This window comes from Ochotona princeps, chromosome 3, assembly GCF_030435755.1.
Source record: "Ochotona princeps isolate mOchPri1 chromosome 3, mOchPri1.hap1, whole genome shotgun sequence".
Taxonomy (NCBI): Eukaryota; Metazoa; Chordata; class Mammalia; order Lagomorpha; family Ochotonidae; genus Ochotona; species Ochotona princeps.
Window position 1 is genome coordinate 53,806,053 of NC_080834.1, and position 18,799 is coordinate 53,824,851.

The following is an 18,799-nucleotide window of genomic DNA, read 5'->3' on the forward strand; positions in this document are numbered from 1 at the left end:
AATGTTTTGAAATACGCAGGAGCTGAACTGACCCAAAGTCAGAAGGCAGGAGCTTCTTCCAGGTCTCCCAGATGGGTACATGATCCCAAATACCTGGGCCATCCTCTGCTGTTTTCCCAGGCCACAATAAACAGCTGGATAAGAACTGGTATAGCCAGGACACAAGCTCATTCACAAGCTGGTGATGCTGGTGCTTACAGGTAGAGAATTAGCCAGTTAAGCCATCATGCCAACCCCTGAAATATGCTTTTTAAATAGCATCTTCATCTAAGATATTTTCCAAGACATGAGGTCAGAAAAACCATACAAAATATTTTTCAGTACTTGTAAGTGGGGGATTGCAATAATTTACCTCGCTACTTATGTTTCATATCATTTGTTAATAATTTGAAATACTTTAAAGTCTGAGAAAAATAGGCCTGTTTAAAATCTGTTTAAACAAGTATTTTCCAAATTAGCCGTTAACAGTCCAAAAATAATTCAAAGGGACATATATTTAGAAAGGCTAGAGTGAAATATTAAATACTAACCATGCCAGTAACCATCACTTGACAAATGCTCAAAATTATTTTTGTAAGAGGCAGACCATGTGCTGATATCTGAAGGACATACATATTCTCACAAATATTTATATAGATTTCAAATCTAATAGTGCAACCATTTATGGGGTTCCTTTTTGCAGTACTTTCCTTCCTAAAATGAAAAGAAATATCCTTTGGGATCACATGCATGAGAGGAATCGAGCTAATGAGAACCTTAGCAAAATCCACAGCAGGCAGTATACCACCACCACTCTTGTCCAAAGTGCCTGTTGTCAGTCCGTTACACATTAGATGCATCAACATATTCCTTCTCTAACTTCTGGAAGAAAAAAGCAATACTCCATTTTTATAGAAAAGAGAAGCTAAATAGAAAAAAAAATAACTTCAGCAAGATTATAGCACCACAATAAACACACACTGGGTTTGCTGGGATCAAAATTTGTTTTAACTTAGTGACAGAATTGAAGTATTCATCTGAGGTTCGTGATTAAAACTGAGGATGTGCTTTAAGAATAAAAACTTGGGCCTGGCACAATGGTTCATTAGCTAAGTACTCACCTTGCAAGCTCCCCTCTACTATATGGGTGCCGGTTCATATCCCGATGCTCTACTTCCCACCCAGATTCCCACAGTGGCCTGGGAATCAGATCAACTCAGCTCTGGCCACTGCAACCAGTTGGGAGTGAACCAGCAGATGGGAAATTTTTCTCTGTATCTCCTTCTTTATGAAAATATGCCTTCCCAATGAGAATAAATCTTTTTTAAAAATTAAAGCATAATGTTTTGAGGAAATCCATCATGTGGGAGATCATGCAAATCCCTAAGCAATAATTGTTCTTAAAAAGGAAAGAATGGAAAAATCTTTAGTTAATTGCTGCCATTGTATACCAATATCACACTTTGAACACCAAATTGCAATGTTATTTTGGGTGACTGAGGCAAAAGATTAGAGAGAAAGGAAATTATGCACTATTTCTCAGCTCACTATCTTCCATCATGTTTGTCTTACTGCTTTTTTAATCCTTGAGATGGTTTAAAAAAAAAAAAGTCATATTGTATAAGGGATTACCTAAGACAAGATTCCATAAGATTGCCACCAGTGGGACTGTCAAGGTAGTCTAAGAGGCTAATCCTTTGCCTGCAGCCCTGACATCCCAAAAAGGTGTTGATTCGGTCTTAGCCGTTCCACTGCCCAATCCAGTTACCTGTTTATAGCCTAGAAAAGCAGTGGAGGACAGCCCAAAGCAGTAGGTCTCTGTACCCTCATGGGAGACCCTAAAGAAGCTCCTGGCTCCAAACTTTAGATCAGTTCAGCTAAACTCTGGCCATTGTGACCATCTGGGGAGTGAACCAGTAGATGGAAGATCTCTCTTTATCTCCCTCTCTATAATTGTGCCTCTCAAATAAAGACAAATAGTTTTTAAGAAGATAAGGATCTGATATAAGGGTAAATCAATGTGACTCAATCTTGCTATGGGACAGTATTATCCAGTAAAGACACAGGGTAGTAGAGGAAAGAGCTTGGAAAACCTAAGCCTTTTGAAATGAATGAATAATCTCTTCTCATTTTCTTTTTACTTTCTGGTTTTTATTCTAAATTTTATTGCATCATTTCCTGAATGAGATTAAAAATAGTCTCATTAAAGGAAACTAAATAACTTGACAATAAACTTTCATTTCTCCTGACAAGCGTAAAATGTCATACATGCCATTAAAAGTTGAATTTGAACCTTAGGTTAAATATGACACGACTTAAAATGTGACTCAAACTAGAATTTCCACTTTAGAAATTAACACACTGAAATGAAAAATTGTTTTATTATACTTAAAAAGTTCAATTAAATATCAGATACACTTTATTAAAAATTAGGTCCCACGTAATATCTAATAACAATTTTCAAACATATGAGGTATTATGCTAAAAAAAAAGCTTCCCCATGTTATCACTTAGCATATAAAAAGAAAGTCTCTGGCTGCAAACTAGAATTTAACTGAATTAAAGTAATAACTTTGTGTGAACAAATGCTGGTACATATAAGTTATATTGATGATGGAGTCTGGATAATCTTTTGCTCTGAATTTATTTTATTACAACAAATTATCTTCAAGGAAATTTAAACTAAAGGTCAGAAGGATATATTAAATGACTTCCAAATGACCCTTCTAGCATATTTCCACGCTATTAATAAAATCTACATTATGTGTAGAGTTCATTCTAGTAAATGTAGATTAAAAAAATGAAGCCAGAATTTCATTTTTGTGTCATACTAAGTAATCACAGGTTTTCATGAATTTCCTCAAAAATGTCTAGAATAAACAGTGACATAGGCCTAGGAAATGGGCACTGCAAACATCAGTTACACTGCTGCTTGCGATGTCCATGTCCAGTAATGGAATGTCCACTTTGAGTCCTGACTACTCTATTTCTAATCTAGCTTCTGAGTGAAGTACACCCAGGGAGGCAGCAGGTGATGGCTCAAATTCCTGGGGCAACAACACCCACATGAGACCACAATGGAGTCCTGCGCTCCTGGCTTCAGCATGGTCCAAGCCTACCTACTGTGGGCCTTTGAGGAACAATTCAACAGACAAAATTTCTTCCATGTGCCCACTCTCTCATATTCTCTCTCTCTCCTTCTTTCCATCCTTCCCTCTGTCATTCTCTCTTCCTTCCTTTTTTTGTTCTGTTTGTGTCTTTCAAACAAAAAAGTAAAAATAAATTTATGAATTGTCAACCACATTGTGTTCAAGATGCAACTATGTTTGACACTGGGTAAAGAGCAGTGGTCTAAAAACATCAGCTTAATGTTGCAGATTGATTTTTCGAAAAGCATATCGAAGGAAGCTTCCTCCTTGCCCTCTAATAGTAGAAGCTAATGCAAATTCAAGATGTATCCTAGTGCTTTCAGATTGAAATTAGCATGTGAATCACCTTGACATGTTATAAAAACAGGAGCATTGGGTCTGATTTAGGTATTCTGGAAGCAGGTCCCCACACTATACATTAAAATGCTTCAAGAGGATGCCATTGCTGCATGGATCATATTTTGAAGAACAAACTTCCATTTGTAGTAGAACAAGTCTGCCCTCATCTGAGTCTGCCATCAGTCCACTGCTCAATACGTTACATCGCTTGTATTTAACATACCTACTGTGACACATGATTTGATTACATGATTATATTCCCATTGGCTTTTCATGATTTAAACTCACCTGTGTATTTTGCCCATCACAAACCACAGCTTATGAATATTACTAAGGATTCAAATAATGAGTATGTTGAAATTTCCCCATTATTTTTCATTAAATTTGCTTCAATGAATATAAATCCACCCTACTGTACATTTACATATATCATATAAAGTGCTGGAAAACACAAGAGTGCAAATAATATGGCTGTACAAAAAAAAAAAAATCAATTTGTGGCTCATTTACCAGAAACAAAATGAGAAAAGAAGGTTGTGAGGCATGATTCCCATATCTAAAATCTTTCAAGTAACCTCCAAAAAGCCCTTCAGGGACCCAGCATGGCAGCCTAATGGCTAAATCCTAGCTTTTCTTGTATCACAATCCCATATTGGTGCTGGTTCATATCCCAGCTATCCCATTTCCCATCCAGCTCCCTGCTTGTGGCCTGGAGAGGCAGTGAAGAAACCATACCTGTGGGACCCTGCACCAACCTGGGAGACTCAGAAGAAACTCCTGGCTCTGAGCTCCTGATAAGCTAAGCTCCAGTCATGGTGGCCACTTGGGGAGCCAACAATTAGGATCCTAATTACTAGTTAAAGTTGCTAAGAGGGAGCGGAGGTTCACCTACTCAGGCATTAGGCTCTACGTGTATCACAACCTAAAGCTAATCCACTTATATTTACATACCGCTGGAAAGCAATTAAATTCCCTAAGTAATGTCATACCCAGATGAGATGCTTAAGCAGCTCAGAATCTTGCAAGAAAAACTCTCAGTAAAGCAGTACCTGATGACTCCATTGTCAAAACTACGCATTCAAACTAGTGTCTGAGGTCATATGAACTGCTCAACTTTACAGAGAATTCAGGTGAGAAAACTTGTGAAAATGGTATATTTATCCATTTCTTGAAGTGGCATTGCAATGTTTTCAGATGTTTATCACAAATGAAATAAAACATAGGTTACATGTTAGATCCTGTCACTTACACTGTGCCAAGAATGATTCTAGGCACTTGGGATGCAAAGAACAATGTGTTTCTTTAAGGTTACAGTACACTGAAGGTGAACAATGGGTACTGAGTGAGTACAGGCAGCAAGGAGCTCAACATAGCAAGACAAACAACATGGACTGCAGGTGCATTAGCTACAGTTCCGGAGCAGGGGACCCTGGAGCTGGCTGTGAGGGAGGGACTAGTAGGATACGAAGAGCAGAATATGTCAGATACAGAGACAAAGGGAGGAAGAATTCAATGGGACCTTTATGACAGCAGGAATACTGAACCTCTGTAAATTATTCAAAGCTTATACATTCAAACCCAAGCTTCCAATTTCATTTGCATATAGTCAAAAGTGACTTTGACCTTATGATAACTAATAATGCCATCTCCAGGAAATCTTCAACTGCTATTTCTAAATCACTCTTTCTCCCTCCATTGTAAGAACCTAATTCAAACTATCAGCATTTCTGGTCTGGAATACTGCAGGAACCTCATAATTGATCTTGTAACTCATTCACTACATAAATGATACTCAGGTACAACGCAGATGATGAGAATAACATCATTCACTCCCATTGTTGCCTAAAAAAAGTCTCTGTGCCTCTCACTGTACCACTCAAACAACCCAAAACTGAAAACTGCAGTAGACCCTGCCCATCTTTTTAGCCATCTTCCTTGCTCAGATTGTCATGTTAAACATTTTCTTAATTTTTTCAAGTATGCCAAAGTTTATAATTATCTCATAATCTTTTAGTTGTATTGTACTTTTAGTTCACCACTGAGAAGCTAGAGCTGAACAGAAAGTTGCAAGGGAAGTGTTTAGAAAAAACACTTTTTTTGATAAACCATATTTTGGTGTTCTCCATCATCTGATCTAAGTTACAAGATTTAAATGACAACATTTTAATGCTCACAGTATAACTGAGACAAAAGAACTTTTCATTGCTCAAACATATTCAACCCTGCTATCTTCTAACCTGACAAGCATACAGTAAAGCAAATATGGATTAAAACATTGTAGCAAGTAACTAAGGACAACTTCAACTAAATTGCATTAATTAACATTAATCGTACTAAATAGATGTGTGTTTCTGTTAAACTTTTCAGTAAAAATTTAAGTAAATGTGATTCTCGAGTTAGTCTATGACTGTAAGAAACATTTGCATGTTAAGTAAATTAAGATTATTGAAACGAGTGTTGATCTGACAAGATTTGAGAGATAATCTTTTTATTTTATTAGCTTTGCAGGACAGTACTGTTGTTACCAGGAGATATTGCCAAGAATTTCACTTAAATAACAAAATACTGAGTTGATCTTCTGGAAGCCTCAGGGGCTTGAAATGTAAATATCAACCAATATTGAAATAATCATCTCAGTACTTTCAGCATGTATGAATGTCATCTATTTTGGAAAAATAAAAGGAGCGACTCATGAGATTGGTACTGGAATATGTAACCTGTAACTTCAAATTACTAAATTGTATCTATGCCAGAATATTGTATCTCATAATAACTAGGAGACAGCAATATTTTGTAACATCTATCATACAGAGTTAAACTTAACCATTTTGACTATATCATGTGTGTTTTAACATATCCAGTCATTTTTGATCCATTAAAAATACTGAATGGAATTAAACAGTTAATATCTAGGATCATTCTGCATATTACATGTAGGGAAAAAATGCTGTAAGGGTAACCACAAAATTTCAGGGTTGGATGTTTCTGTGTCCTGGTATTAGCAACAGCATGTATATTTTAAAAGTCTTCCACATTGAACCTCCATTACTTCCGAAGATAAAATAAACATAAACTCAGTAAATTCTGTAACATATCCCTACAGGCTTATTAGTCACACTCTTTACCATATTATTAGGAGAAAACAAAATAGATAAGGTTGTTCTAGAAAATTTTTAAACATGAATTTATAATGAAGGGAAATGAGGAAAACAGCAAAAGTCTATTTAAATCAAGAGAGCATAAAGGGGTGAAATTTGGTGCAACAGTCAGGACTCTAATTGGACACTTGCATCTCATTTAAAAATGCCTAGTTAAAATTCTAGCTCCTCTGATTCTGATACAGCTCCCTATGAAGGAACACACTGGAGGTGCAGGTGATGACCTATCACCCACACAGGAGACCCAGAATACATATCAGAGTCCTTGGTTCTGTCCAGCCTAGCCCAGGTGGTGCAGGTGTTTGGGGGGTAAGCCAGCTGGCTACGGAACTTCCTCTCTTTCTCTGTGCCTTTGGATAAATAAATAGCTTTTTTTTTTTTTTTTTTTTAAGAAAAGAATTTGAGGCTGTTGCCCTGGCTTAGCAAGCTAGTGCAGGCATCCTACATGGGCGCCATTTCAAATCTCAGTTGCTCCACTTCTAATCCAGCTCTCCACTTACGGCTTAGGAAAGCAGTTAAGGATGGACCAAGTCCTTGGACCTTGTACCCACATGAGAGACTAGGAAGAAGCTCTTGGCTTCCAGGATTGAATCAGCTAGGACCTGATGGTTGCAGACATTTGGGAGTGAACTATTGGACATAAGACCTCTCTGTTTCTCCTCTCTGTGTAAAATCTGTCTTTCATATAAAAATACTCAAATCTGTTAAATTATAAAAAAAAGAAGAAGAAGAAGAAAAGCATTTAACTATAGTCAGTATTTTGGTATAGTAGGTAAAGCCACTGCCTATGATACCAGCATTCCATGTCAGTACTCCACCTCTAATCCAGTTCCTTGATGATGGCCTGGGAAAAGCAGTAGAAGATGGCTCAAGCACTGAGACCCTGTCACCCACATTGACAACCCAGAAGAAGCTCCTTTGCCCTGGTTCAACTCTGGCCTTTCCAGCCATCTGGGGAGTGAGCCAACAGATGGAAGGCAGATCTCTCTCATTTTCTCTCTTTCCTCTCTCTCTCTCTCTCTGTCTCTTCTGCTGTTTCTACTCTTCTAACTCACACAAATAAATAAAATCACCTCTTTTAATAAAATCTAGAAATATTTATTCCTTGATTAACAACATCATTTTTCAGATAAGTTTTCTTTTATGGTCTCACGCCAGCATAGCTAGTAAACACTGCATTGTCTGAAATAAATTTTTCTTCCTCAAAAGAAAACAGTTTCCGTAGTAAACTGCTAGCCACATGCAGCACAGTGCTCAGTAGATGATGTGGAGAGGCATGTTCTGCAACAGAAAGCATGAAGGTCAATGTTCAAGCTAAGTTTCTTTAAAATTTAATGTAATTCTTCATTATTAATTTACTTACTAAATCCAAGTTGTAACAGAGTCTGTACCTTCAAGCCATGCCAGGCAAATTGTGGAATTCAAAATTTAATAAGCAGCACTGTGAAGTGCAGAACAAACCAATAAAATATTTTCTTAGACATTTTATAGACTCTTAAACAGAAGTAATTCAAAATTTAAAAAAAAAAAGATGCTAGCAAGATTGCTTCTGAAACTTGGCTTTGAAACTAAAAGGAAACAGTGATTTTTTTTTCCAGAAACAACAATGTATTCTACATTATATAGTTTTATGTCCATATCAAGATATGTTACGCTTGGTTTGTACAGAAAACTAAATTTTTGAAAAACACATCAGTTATTTATAATTCTGTTTCCTATAAAAGTCGAACTTGCAACAATCTCACTGAAAACTTTAGAAATAAGGATTACTATTTATTATTTAATGTTTAGATGGTTCTAGTAGTGGGAGCTTAGTTTCACTGCATCAAAACAGAGTTTTCACACAGAGTTTTTAACACACACCATGTATCAGTACCAATTTTCTGCACTAATATCTACACTGCTATTAACAAGGATATAAGTGAAACTAAAGGTATCCTTACCAATAAATACAATCCTTTCATTGCATTACTCAAACATTAAAGGGTAGAAAGCAATAAAATTACTAGTCCTATAAGAAGGAAAGGTTTTTTAGATGGCATTCCATATATTTTTTTTTTTCTGTTGGAGAGATTGCAACTTCTGGAAACCAAGAAACCCATTTGTTGTTACAGCTGTAAAACTTGGGTTAGAGGCAAATAAAACACACATTAAGTGTTTTCAAAAGAATTACCAACAATTGGCCTGTGAGACTTGCCTTGCCTCAAGACACTTTTATAAATGCTATTACTTAAGGGTATAGGTTCACTAAAAAATCAGATGCAATCTTTGTCTTCCTGTAACTGCATCCTGGGGAGAAGAGAACAGTTCTTACTAAATATTTGATACCCAAACAAGGAAATATTTTTTATAAAAAGGAATAGTACTTCTTAAAAAGGAAAAATATTCTGCAGAAAATGAACTGGACTACAAACTCTCATAGTACCTTTGACTAATAAACCTGTCCACTCTTCCTCTTATCTCAAACTTGTTTGTATACTGTACAAAAAGCTAATTTAACTTTAGGACACCAACATCTTTAAAATGATGACTGATGTGCAAATACATAAAAATAACTGAAATACACAGAACAAGAGGATGACTAAATATCATTAATTTCTTAGCAAGACTTGCATTAACTATGTTTCAGTGAATTATATTACACATTTTCATTTGCAGCTCAAAACCACCTGGAGACATAAAGTTATGTATTAAAGAGCTCAGGAATTAAATATTCCACCAGGAGAAATGACATTACGTTTGGTTTAAGTCCACGACTGGACACTTCTTGATTAGGATTGGAAAAGATCTTTTGCTTGACAGCCTTTCAAGATAACAGAATATGTACCTTAGAGAACTTAAGTAAAAACTTCTAGTGTCTATAAAACATCTACAAAAAGCCAGATTAGAGAAGATAACTCTAATTTCCAGCACACTATGAGCATCATGCTCTTCTGCAGTAAAACTAGAAGAGTTTTCATAAGAGCTGAAAGAGAAACATTTAAAACTTCAAGTCTAAAATTGGTTTTGCTTTGTTTTGATTCCAACAGTAAGAATGTGAGGAGGAAACAGAACAAAAGATGACGCTTGATATTTCCTTTGTATATACTTCACTTTAAGAAATTATAATCCTAGGAACAATCACCCAATTTTGATCAGTCTTCAACTTCTTATCTTCTAAAACTAGGAGCTGGCCTAGGTAACCGGTGTCATTTTTTTTTTCTTGATTTTCTCAATTTGCATTCAAATTCTAACTTAAGTGTTTTCTCCACAAGGATTACCAATTCTTAAATATAAATTTATCAAAAGTTATAAAGATACTAATATAATTGTGAGATGACTTGATAAAATAAAAAAGATTAGGTAGTTAAACATCTTTGTCTTCAATTGTATTTAAAGCTGGGCAGAGCCTTCTATTATTGTAGCTTTCATATACTGCATTTATATATATCTAAGGAATTCAGTGAGAGTCACTGTGCTAAGATGAAGACAATAAAATCATCATCAATAAGCAAATATAAACCTGGATTCCAAGAAGATCCTCTTAAATGTAAGCGCTTAGCTTTGATCTACGTTAAGATGATTATAAAATTTTTATTGTACCTAATAGTTTACATTCACATCAAATACCTTTAGCATTCCATCTCAAGCATTACATAGCTTGTGTGAAAGTGATTAAATCATTTAAAGTCTCTGGTACTGTGTCTATAATAATAATATGATTGAGCTGACCTAATTACATCTAAATATCTTCCTGCAAATATAATTTAATAACTCCATGGCTTTATATATTCAAATTCTGTTTACATTTTAGACCAGAATGTAAAATATGATGAAGTGGATTGTATAATTAAAATTGTGAGCAGAAATCACATTAAACTATCAATCATATGGGGAAATCACTATACAAAATAAACACATAATTATATATAGCATTATTTAAAAGAACATATAGCTAAAATGAATTATATCTAAATTTCATTTATATTTCCAATGCTTACAAAATTCTCAAATTTCTATCCTTGTATATATAGAGCAGGATTGTTTCCACAAAACTGTACTTTTTTGCTACCGCTTGAATGTAGATAGAAAATAAGAAAAAAATCAAGTTTTATTCAAATACAATATACTCCAAGAATCTAGATGTAACAATTTTATCATTAGTTAACAGATCGTCACTGAAACCATTTCAAATGAGGTAAATTTGGTCTTTTAAATAAGTAAAGCCAAATGCCAATGACATGAAGATGACATACACCTGTCTTCCTCCTAGGGCACATCACAGTAACTAACATAATAAATTATGAAATATATACATACACTTTCCTGGATACAGCTGTAACAGAAGTACAGTATATTTATGAGAAACAGAAGCAGTCCAAAATATACTTTACACTACTTCTGAAAACATTTCTCTTAATGAAGATAAATTTAAAATATCCCACACTATTATATTTACAGAAGAACCTGTATATAGAATATACTTAAAAGCAACAACATAGGGAATAAAACTATCTTAAGGAAAATACGCAACAGAAAACGGCTCCCAATTAAAATCAAATGATTGAACACTATGCTTAAATCCCAATAAAGCTTGAAGAACCAGATAGAGAAAATTGAGTAGCAGATTGTATCCATATGCAAAGCTACTGAGTGTCCTCAGGAACAGACTGTGAAACAAGTTTACTATCTTACCAGCCCTGTTATGACTAATGAGCCCACTTCACCACTCCCCCATCAAACATTTAGCCCATTCTACTTACAAGCTACCTCCAGCGACGCATTGTGACTCACAGCTTCTCCAAGGTAATTCCTTGCTACACAGACGTAGACACCTTCGTCAGGCCTACTTTTCCGTCCATGTACTATGCGTAAGAAAAATAAAGATCCACTAGGCAGCAACATTCGGTGTGAGCGAGGGTCATCCTTGTCGGTCTCCACTCTCTCCCCGCCTTTGTACCATTCAATGGTGGGGGTGGGGCGGCCTTCAGCTTTACAGTTCAAAGTTGCAGGTTCTCCTTTTGAGACGATTAGATCTGAAGGGTGTTCAACAATGCGAGGTGGAAAATCCTCCTGGCGAAGACGGGAGCCTGCAGGAAGAAATGACAGGTCTTCATCTACCACTTGAAAAACTGTAGAAAGTCTTAGAGAGCACAGGCTTTCACACTGCTACTCAAACACTGTGAAACACCAGCCTCCTATTTCTACTGTATTTTGCGAACTAATCATTCTCCTATCCATATTCATTCTATCATGCAATCTCTGCGTCCTTTTGAACTCCCACTTAAAAAGTTTTCTTGCTCAAAGCCTGTCTGCACAAATCCTGTCCCCTTTCACAAATGTTCCACAAATCCTTTTAGAACCCATTCAACTGTCTGTTTACACCACGTCTGGTGTCTGTGTGAGAGAATCAGGAAACAGCTTCCAGAGTATCCCAAATAATGGTATGGTTTCTTCATCTCCTTTTTAAGTAATGACAATCAAGACTTTCACCAAACATACACTATAACTAGTGGAATATGTATATTCAAGTATATAATACAATTTTCTTTTTTTTTTTAATTATGCTGCATTATGTGACACAGTTTCATAGGTTCTGGGATTCCCCACTCCCCTCCCCGTGCCCTCCCCCCATGGTGGATTCCTCCACCTTGCTGCAGTATTACAGTTCAAATTAAGTCAAGATTCTTTCATTGCAAGCATATACCAAGCATAGAGTCCAGCATCTTACTGTCCAGATAATTTCAACAGTTGCTTGGGGAGACCTTCTCTGGTCTGAAGGTAGAGCTGGCAGGATATCATCCCATTCAATTGGAAGCCCCAACACAACATCAACAACAATCTTATCCTGCACATATAAATGTATGTCTTTATAGGTAATCTTTTATACAAGCACCTTCCCCAGAATTTTTACTAATCAATGAATTTCATAATTGGTTACCAGCAATTAAAATCTTACTAGACTTTGAATACAAACTGCTAAATAATTGAGCTTAGATAATTAATTGCAACATTGAACAGAAAAGGATATTGGGTGGAGTTTCATTTCATACCTTCTGCACTACCTAATAAATGAGGCCTTGAGTATGTTATTTAAATATTTCCTGCGTCTGCTCCTTATCTTTCACAAAGAGAATATAACATCAAAATAAGGATGTTTTACATTTTTAAATATTCCTGTCTTATCACTGCTATGTATAAGATCAATGCACAAATTTCTCAAAGAATTCTCAAATTTAAAAGCCCAAGGTGTGACTTAACCCCTAAACCTTGCTTGGACATAATGCTCCCAAGGCAATAAATAAGACGTGAATATAAATCAGTCTTCCTAGACTGGTGCTGTGTGGTAGAACACCGCAAGCTTGGAGCACCGGCATCCCATGAGATCACCACTGTTCTCTACTGGACGCTGCACTTCCCATCCAGCTTCCTGCTTATAGCCTGGAAAGCAGAGAAGGATGGCCCAACTCCTTGGGCCCCTGCACCCATGGGGGAGGCACAGAGGAAGCCCCTGGCTACTGGCTCCAGATTGAGCTCAGCTCTGCCCATTGTGGGCATCTGGAAAGTGAACCAGCAGATGAAAGGCATCTCCCAGTGTCTCTCCTTGCAATAATTCTGCCTTTCAACTAAAAATAAAACTTTAAAAATTTTTGAAAGAACAAATCAGTTTTCCCAAGTACCTTCCTCTTCTGTTTTCCAATATTGCCCCCTAATTTCCCAAATGCACTTACTCATTCCCATGTGTCTCCTCCTACCACATTTAGGAAAACTCCAAAAACAGGTCTCACTTCTCTAAAACCAGAGGATGGCTTTGAAATGCAAATACAATCTGGGTCTTCCTCTACTTCAATGGTTCTTAAGATAAACTTAGTGCGGTTGAGATAAGGTCCCTAACAAGAGCCACCAGAGCCAGGCCTCTTCCTGATCTTGCTCTCTGGATCCCTTCTGTCTCAGGATTCCTCCTGTTCATTCTTTTTTTCTGATCTCATCACCCAGCTTGCTCCTAGTTCGACACACTAACTGCGCTTCCTCCTGACACATGGCCAGTGCCTGCCACAGGGCCTGGGCTCGAAAAACTCTTTCCCTAATATAGCCACACCCACTCTTGCTTCAAATCTCTGCCTTCTGTGATCTTTCACCAAGGAATTGAATGCTGTTACCACACACCTAACCAACAAATACAGCCACCTTTGGCCAGAATGATCAGATTTATAATTTAAATTTATTTCCCTAATTCTTTCAATATGCCTCTTTCTACTACTCTTATCAATGGATCTGAGTTTGTTTTCCTCATGCTTAGCAAAGTGATTAACACAATATAGTACTCAATAAAAATGCTATCAAATATATGAAACAAATAAAGCAAATGAACAAAGACCTGAGCAGATGGAGCTTAAGAATCCTATATTCCAGACACAAAGTTTTCACTTTTGTAAATTGCAGCTAATAGCCATCCTGTTCAACCTTTAATAGACTGTACACTCTACATGAGGCATATATATATAATTTATTTGTAAATATATCATAGAATATTAAAAATATTTATCTAGTTCATAACTAAAGCAAATATTTTTCATAAAATGAATAAATTAAGAGTAAAACTAAAAGATTAATTATTTGATTATATCTATCATGATACACAAAGTAAAACCTAAAACACTAAATACTAGTTTTGTAATCTGAAATACTGCAAAGTAGCCTCGGTTTATAAATGGTATAGAGCATGCTCTAAGTTCTGTAAATGAAACCCAGCTCTCAGAGAGGGCAAAATAAAGCAACATCATCAGGGAAGAAGTGACTTTGAAATCCACACTGCATAATAAAGGCTATACTGAAGTCAAATGAAATTTCAATTGGATTTCAGATTACTCAGAGCTGCTCACTTCTTTAAAACTTCAGAAAATAAAGTGTCACATTATTGACTTTTATCTTGATGTGAAATTTTGAATATTAATGAGGATTAGCTGCTGAGGTGGTAGATATCTGATTAAAACACATTTTATTTTAAACTCTGAAAATCCATTATAGATGAGAGACAGAGTGGCACAGTTTGCTAGAAAAACACACAGAGGGAACCCCACAGATCACCTCAGCAGGTCAGACAAAAGCATTCCAAGACAAGAAACTAGAGATGAACTCTGAAGACTAACCAATATATGTCCATAAACACACATACAGGATTATCAGGGACAAAGGTGGGACCTGTGGGTAGGTTAGTATGGCCTGAGTATAAGGTGCATGTCAGAAACTGGGAAACATGAGCCACAAGACACAGCTCAAAGAAACCATGAGATGAACTTTGTATATCACAACAGTTCTGGAATTAATTTAAAGGCAACCACATTACAATTTTAACCAAGGTGCCAATATGGTAGTTCCTGTCCCTGCCTCCCCCCCCCCCCCCCCCGGAAAACTGGATTGTATTCCTGGCTCATGATCAACACAGCCCAATTTTGGCTGTTACAGGCCCTCAGGGTGTGTAAAAACACTTGGAAATGTTTCTCTCTCACTCCCTTTTCTGTCTCCCTTCCTTCCCCCACCTCTAAAACAACTTTTAAAAATGTATTGATTTATTGAAAAGGCGGAGTAGAAGAGAGAGTGGAAAAGAGACCGAGAGCTCTTTTATCTACTAGTTCACTCTTCAAATGATACAAGGGCCAGGAATGGGCCAGGCTGAAGCCAGGGTCTCAATTACTTGGGCTACAATCCACTGTTTTCCCAGCACAGCAGTGAAGAACCGGACTGGAAGCAAAGCACTCAGAACTTGCACCTGTGCCCATATGGAGTCCCAGTATCACAGGCAGTGACTTAAAACAATGCCATGATGGTGGCCCCTCAGATAATTTTTTTAAATTTTATTTATTTTAATGGAAAGTCAGATAAACAGAGAGGAGGAGAGACAGAGAGATCATCTGTCCTTTGATTCACTCCCCAAGTGGCCACAACAGCAGGAACTAAACTGATCCAAAGCTAGGAGCCAGGAGCTTTTTCCAGGTTTCTCACATGGGTGAAGGGTCCCAAAGCTTTAAGCCATCCTCAACTGCTTTCCCAGGTCACAAGCAGGGAGCTGAATGGGAAGCAGCGTGGCCAGGACATGAATCAGCGCCCATATGGGATCCCAGAATGCGCAAGACGAGGGCTTTAGCTACTAGACTATCACACCAGCCCTGATAAATTATTAATATTTTTTTCAATTTAAACAACCACTGGAATGCATGCACTGGCGATATGAGGAACAGAGCAGCAGCAGGGGTAGATCTCAAGTCTCTTCTCAGCAATGATGAAAGGCACTTTTTGTTTTATTACATTGCATTATGTGACACAGTTTTATAGGTACTGGGATTCCCCCAACCCCTCCCCAAACCCTCCCCCCATGGTGGATTCTTCCACCTTGCTGCATTGCCACAGTTCAAGTTCAATTGAGATTCTTTCATTGCAAGCATATACCAAGCATAGAGTCCAGCATCTTATTGTCCAGATAAGTTCAACGGCTTCTTGGGGAGACCATCTCTGGTCTGAAGGCAGAGCCGTTAGAGTGTCATCCCGATCTATTAAAAGCCCCAACATAACATCAGCAACAATTTATAACATTATGGAATTAGTGGACATAGTATTGAGTAACCAATATGCTAACAAAAAAATGCAAGTTCTTAACCACATGAGGTTGAGATAATATTACATTTTACAGGTACTATTTTTCATATTGACATCATTTCATCTTAAATTAAGGCAAACATGTTGTATCTAACTTTTTGGGATTGGCTCATTTCCCTTAGCATTATATCAATCTCCAGAATATACAAAGAACTACAAAACAACCAAAATACCAAAACAAACAAGCCACTCAAGAAATGGGCATGGGAAATGGGCAGACATTTCACAAAGGAACAAACCCAAATGGCAAATAAACATATGAAAAAATGTTCAAGTTCCCTGGCAAAGGGAAATCCAAATTAAGACATCCATGAGGTACCACCTAACGCCAGTAAGATTAGCCCACATGAAAACAAACACCAACAACACCTGTTGGCAAGGTTGTGGGGAAAAGGGAATCCTACACCACTGCTGGTGGGACTGCAGATTGGTACAGCCTCTATGGAAATCAGTACAGAGAACACTCAAACAATTCAAAATCAACATACCGTATGATCCAGCAATAGCACTCCTAGGAATATATCCAAAACACCTGTTTCACGAGAAACCAACATGCACCCCTATGTTCATAGCAGCACAATTGGTAATTGTAAAAACATGGAAGCAACCGAAATGCCCATCAGCAGAAGTCCGGATAAGAAAGCTATGGTTCATCTACTCCATGGAATACTACTCAGCTACTAAAAAAAACCAAAATGCAGTTCTTTGTAGCGAAATGGGCCCAACTGAAAGGCACTCTTAAAGAAGCCAACAAATAGAAGACTAAGAGTTGGTACGAAGATGAAGGGTGGAGATGATGATTAATTCAGTTTGAGACACGTCTGGGGAACTTCTAGAATACCTGAATGGAAATGACAAGTTGCCAACTGTATATCCAAGTCTGACCTTAGAAAAGAAATCTCAGCTGGAGCTGTCAATTAGAATAGAGCTGGCGATGAAAACCATGGGAAAGAATGAAACTGCCTAGGGAGAGAGAACAGAGGAAGTAACGGGCAATTACAGAACCTGCAGGTCAACCAGGCTCCACTACAGTGCGGTGGGCTGGGCGGTCTCCCATCCCTAACGTGCAGTCCTGCATGGCTGGACCACAGCCAGCATGACCTTTGGGAACAGAGACCTCAGGTCCAAGTTTCCAGCATGAGGTTTGTACAGCAGCATTCCATAAAAGTTCCAGCAATAAAAAAATGCACGCTGTATTATTAAAGGATCATTTCCAAAAATGCTCCATGGAATGAACACTCTTTCCTCGGATTGTTAATAAGTAGCACCACAAAGAAAAAAAGTACTGCAGTTTTGAGGATCATTAGTCTTGCCACTCTAACATTTATTTCCCAATGTGTTTGGTCATTAAACTTTCTACCTTTTTCACAAGTGTCCCAATGACTATTACTCCAGAGTAAAACATCTCAGGAGAAAATATAGACTATAAAACATTCTAATAATTTCAACAGATTAAAGAAGGTAGCAGAAAATGTGTGGCTCTAGAACCAGTATATTTGGAAGCCAACAAAAGTAGTAAAAATCAACAATTCTTAAGATGTATAATCTTCATGAAAGAGGCTTACAATGCATGATTGGTTAACTTTAAAATATAAACTATAAAGATCAGCGATAATTTCAAAAAACCTGATCAATTATTTTTTTATCAAGTCTAAGTAGAAAGAAAAGGAATGAAAACAAAGGCTCCCAGGGACTATCTGTCATCTCCTCTATCACAACAACATCTTTGTGAGAAGGGTGTTGTTATTATCTGGTTTCCATATGGAGAACTGAGATTCAGCTGTCCTTCAGCTGGGGATGGCAGTGGTGGAATGCAAGCTGAGTTAAACTCAAAATCCTTGCTCTTTCAAATATTCCATAAATACAGTTAGCAGTAATTAGTTCAACTCTATAAATATGCTTGCATTTTTCCTTCTTGCTTCCTACATTGGCACTGTTACTTTTAATTGCTTACTTACAAAACAGATGCTAAGCCTGATGCCATTTTTTTTTCATTTTTTACTGACAGAACAGCTACCTATAAATCAAATGATTTCATAGTCACCTAAGTCAGGAAACACTTTGATAATGAATGCATGGGGTTATAAGGATTTCCTTTTACTTGGATGCTTGCATTATTTAATAAACATCTTTACATTATCAGTCTTAAATATTCTGAGAACTTCAAGTCTTAAGCAAGTCTTTGTGTAATTACAACTTGACATAACTACTTGCAAATTTTTTACACTAGTCTACTTGTGACAACAGTCATCCAGCGACCCTCTTAGAATGTAAGCCAATTCTTTTTTCAAAGAGACTTTGATGGTGTTACACCAACATCAATTAGAGTAACTTATTTCTCTCTCCAGTCTCAAGAAAAGAATTCCATTATTTGACCAAAATTCATGGATGCTCAAGTTCTTCACCTAAAAAGATGTCTGGATTATTTGTATAATCTACATAAATTCTCCCAATTACTTTCAATACCTAATAAGGTATAGATACTTGTAATCAGCTAGTATGCTATTTTGTGCAGGGACTATTGATAAGAATAAAAGGTCA

The 18,799-nt window shown here is 37.0% G+C and overlaps 1 protein-coding gene across 1 annotated transcript in view; it reads right to left on the reverse strand.

Annotated features, from left to right (window-relative positions):
- Window positions 1-18,799, reverse strand: part of ROBO1 (roundabout guidance receptor 1) — a 404,089-nt gene that overhangs the window by 317,198 nt on the left and 68,092 nt on the right. Inside the window, exon 2 of the mRNA XM_058661768.1 lies at window positions 11,368-11,694. Within this exon, the coding sequence (XP_058517751.1) occupies window positions 11,368-11,694 (327 nt within the window). The remainder of the gene's footprint in view (window positions 1-11,367; window positions 11,695-18,799) is intronic.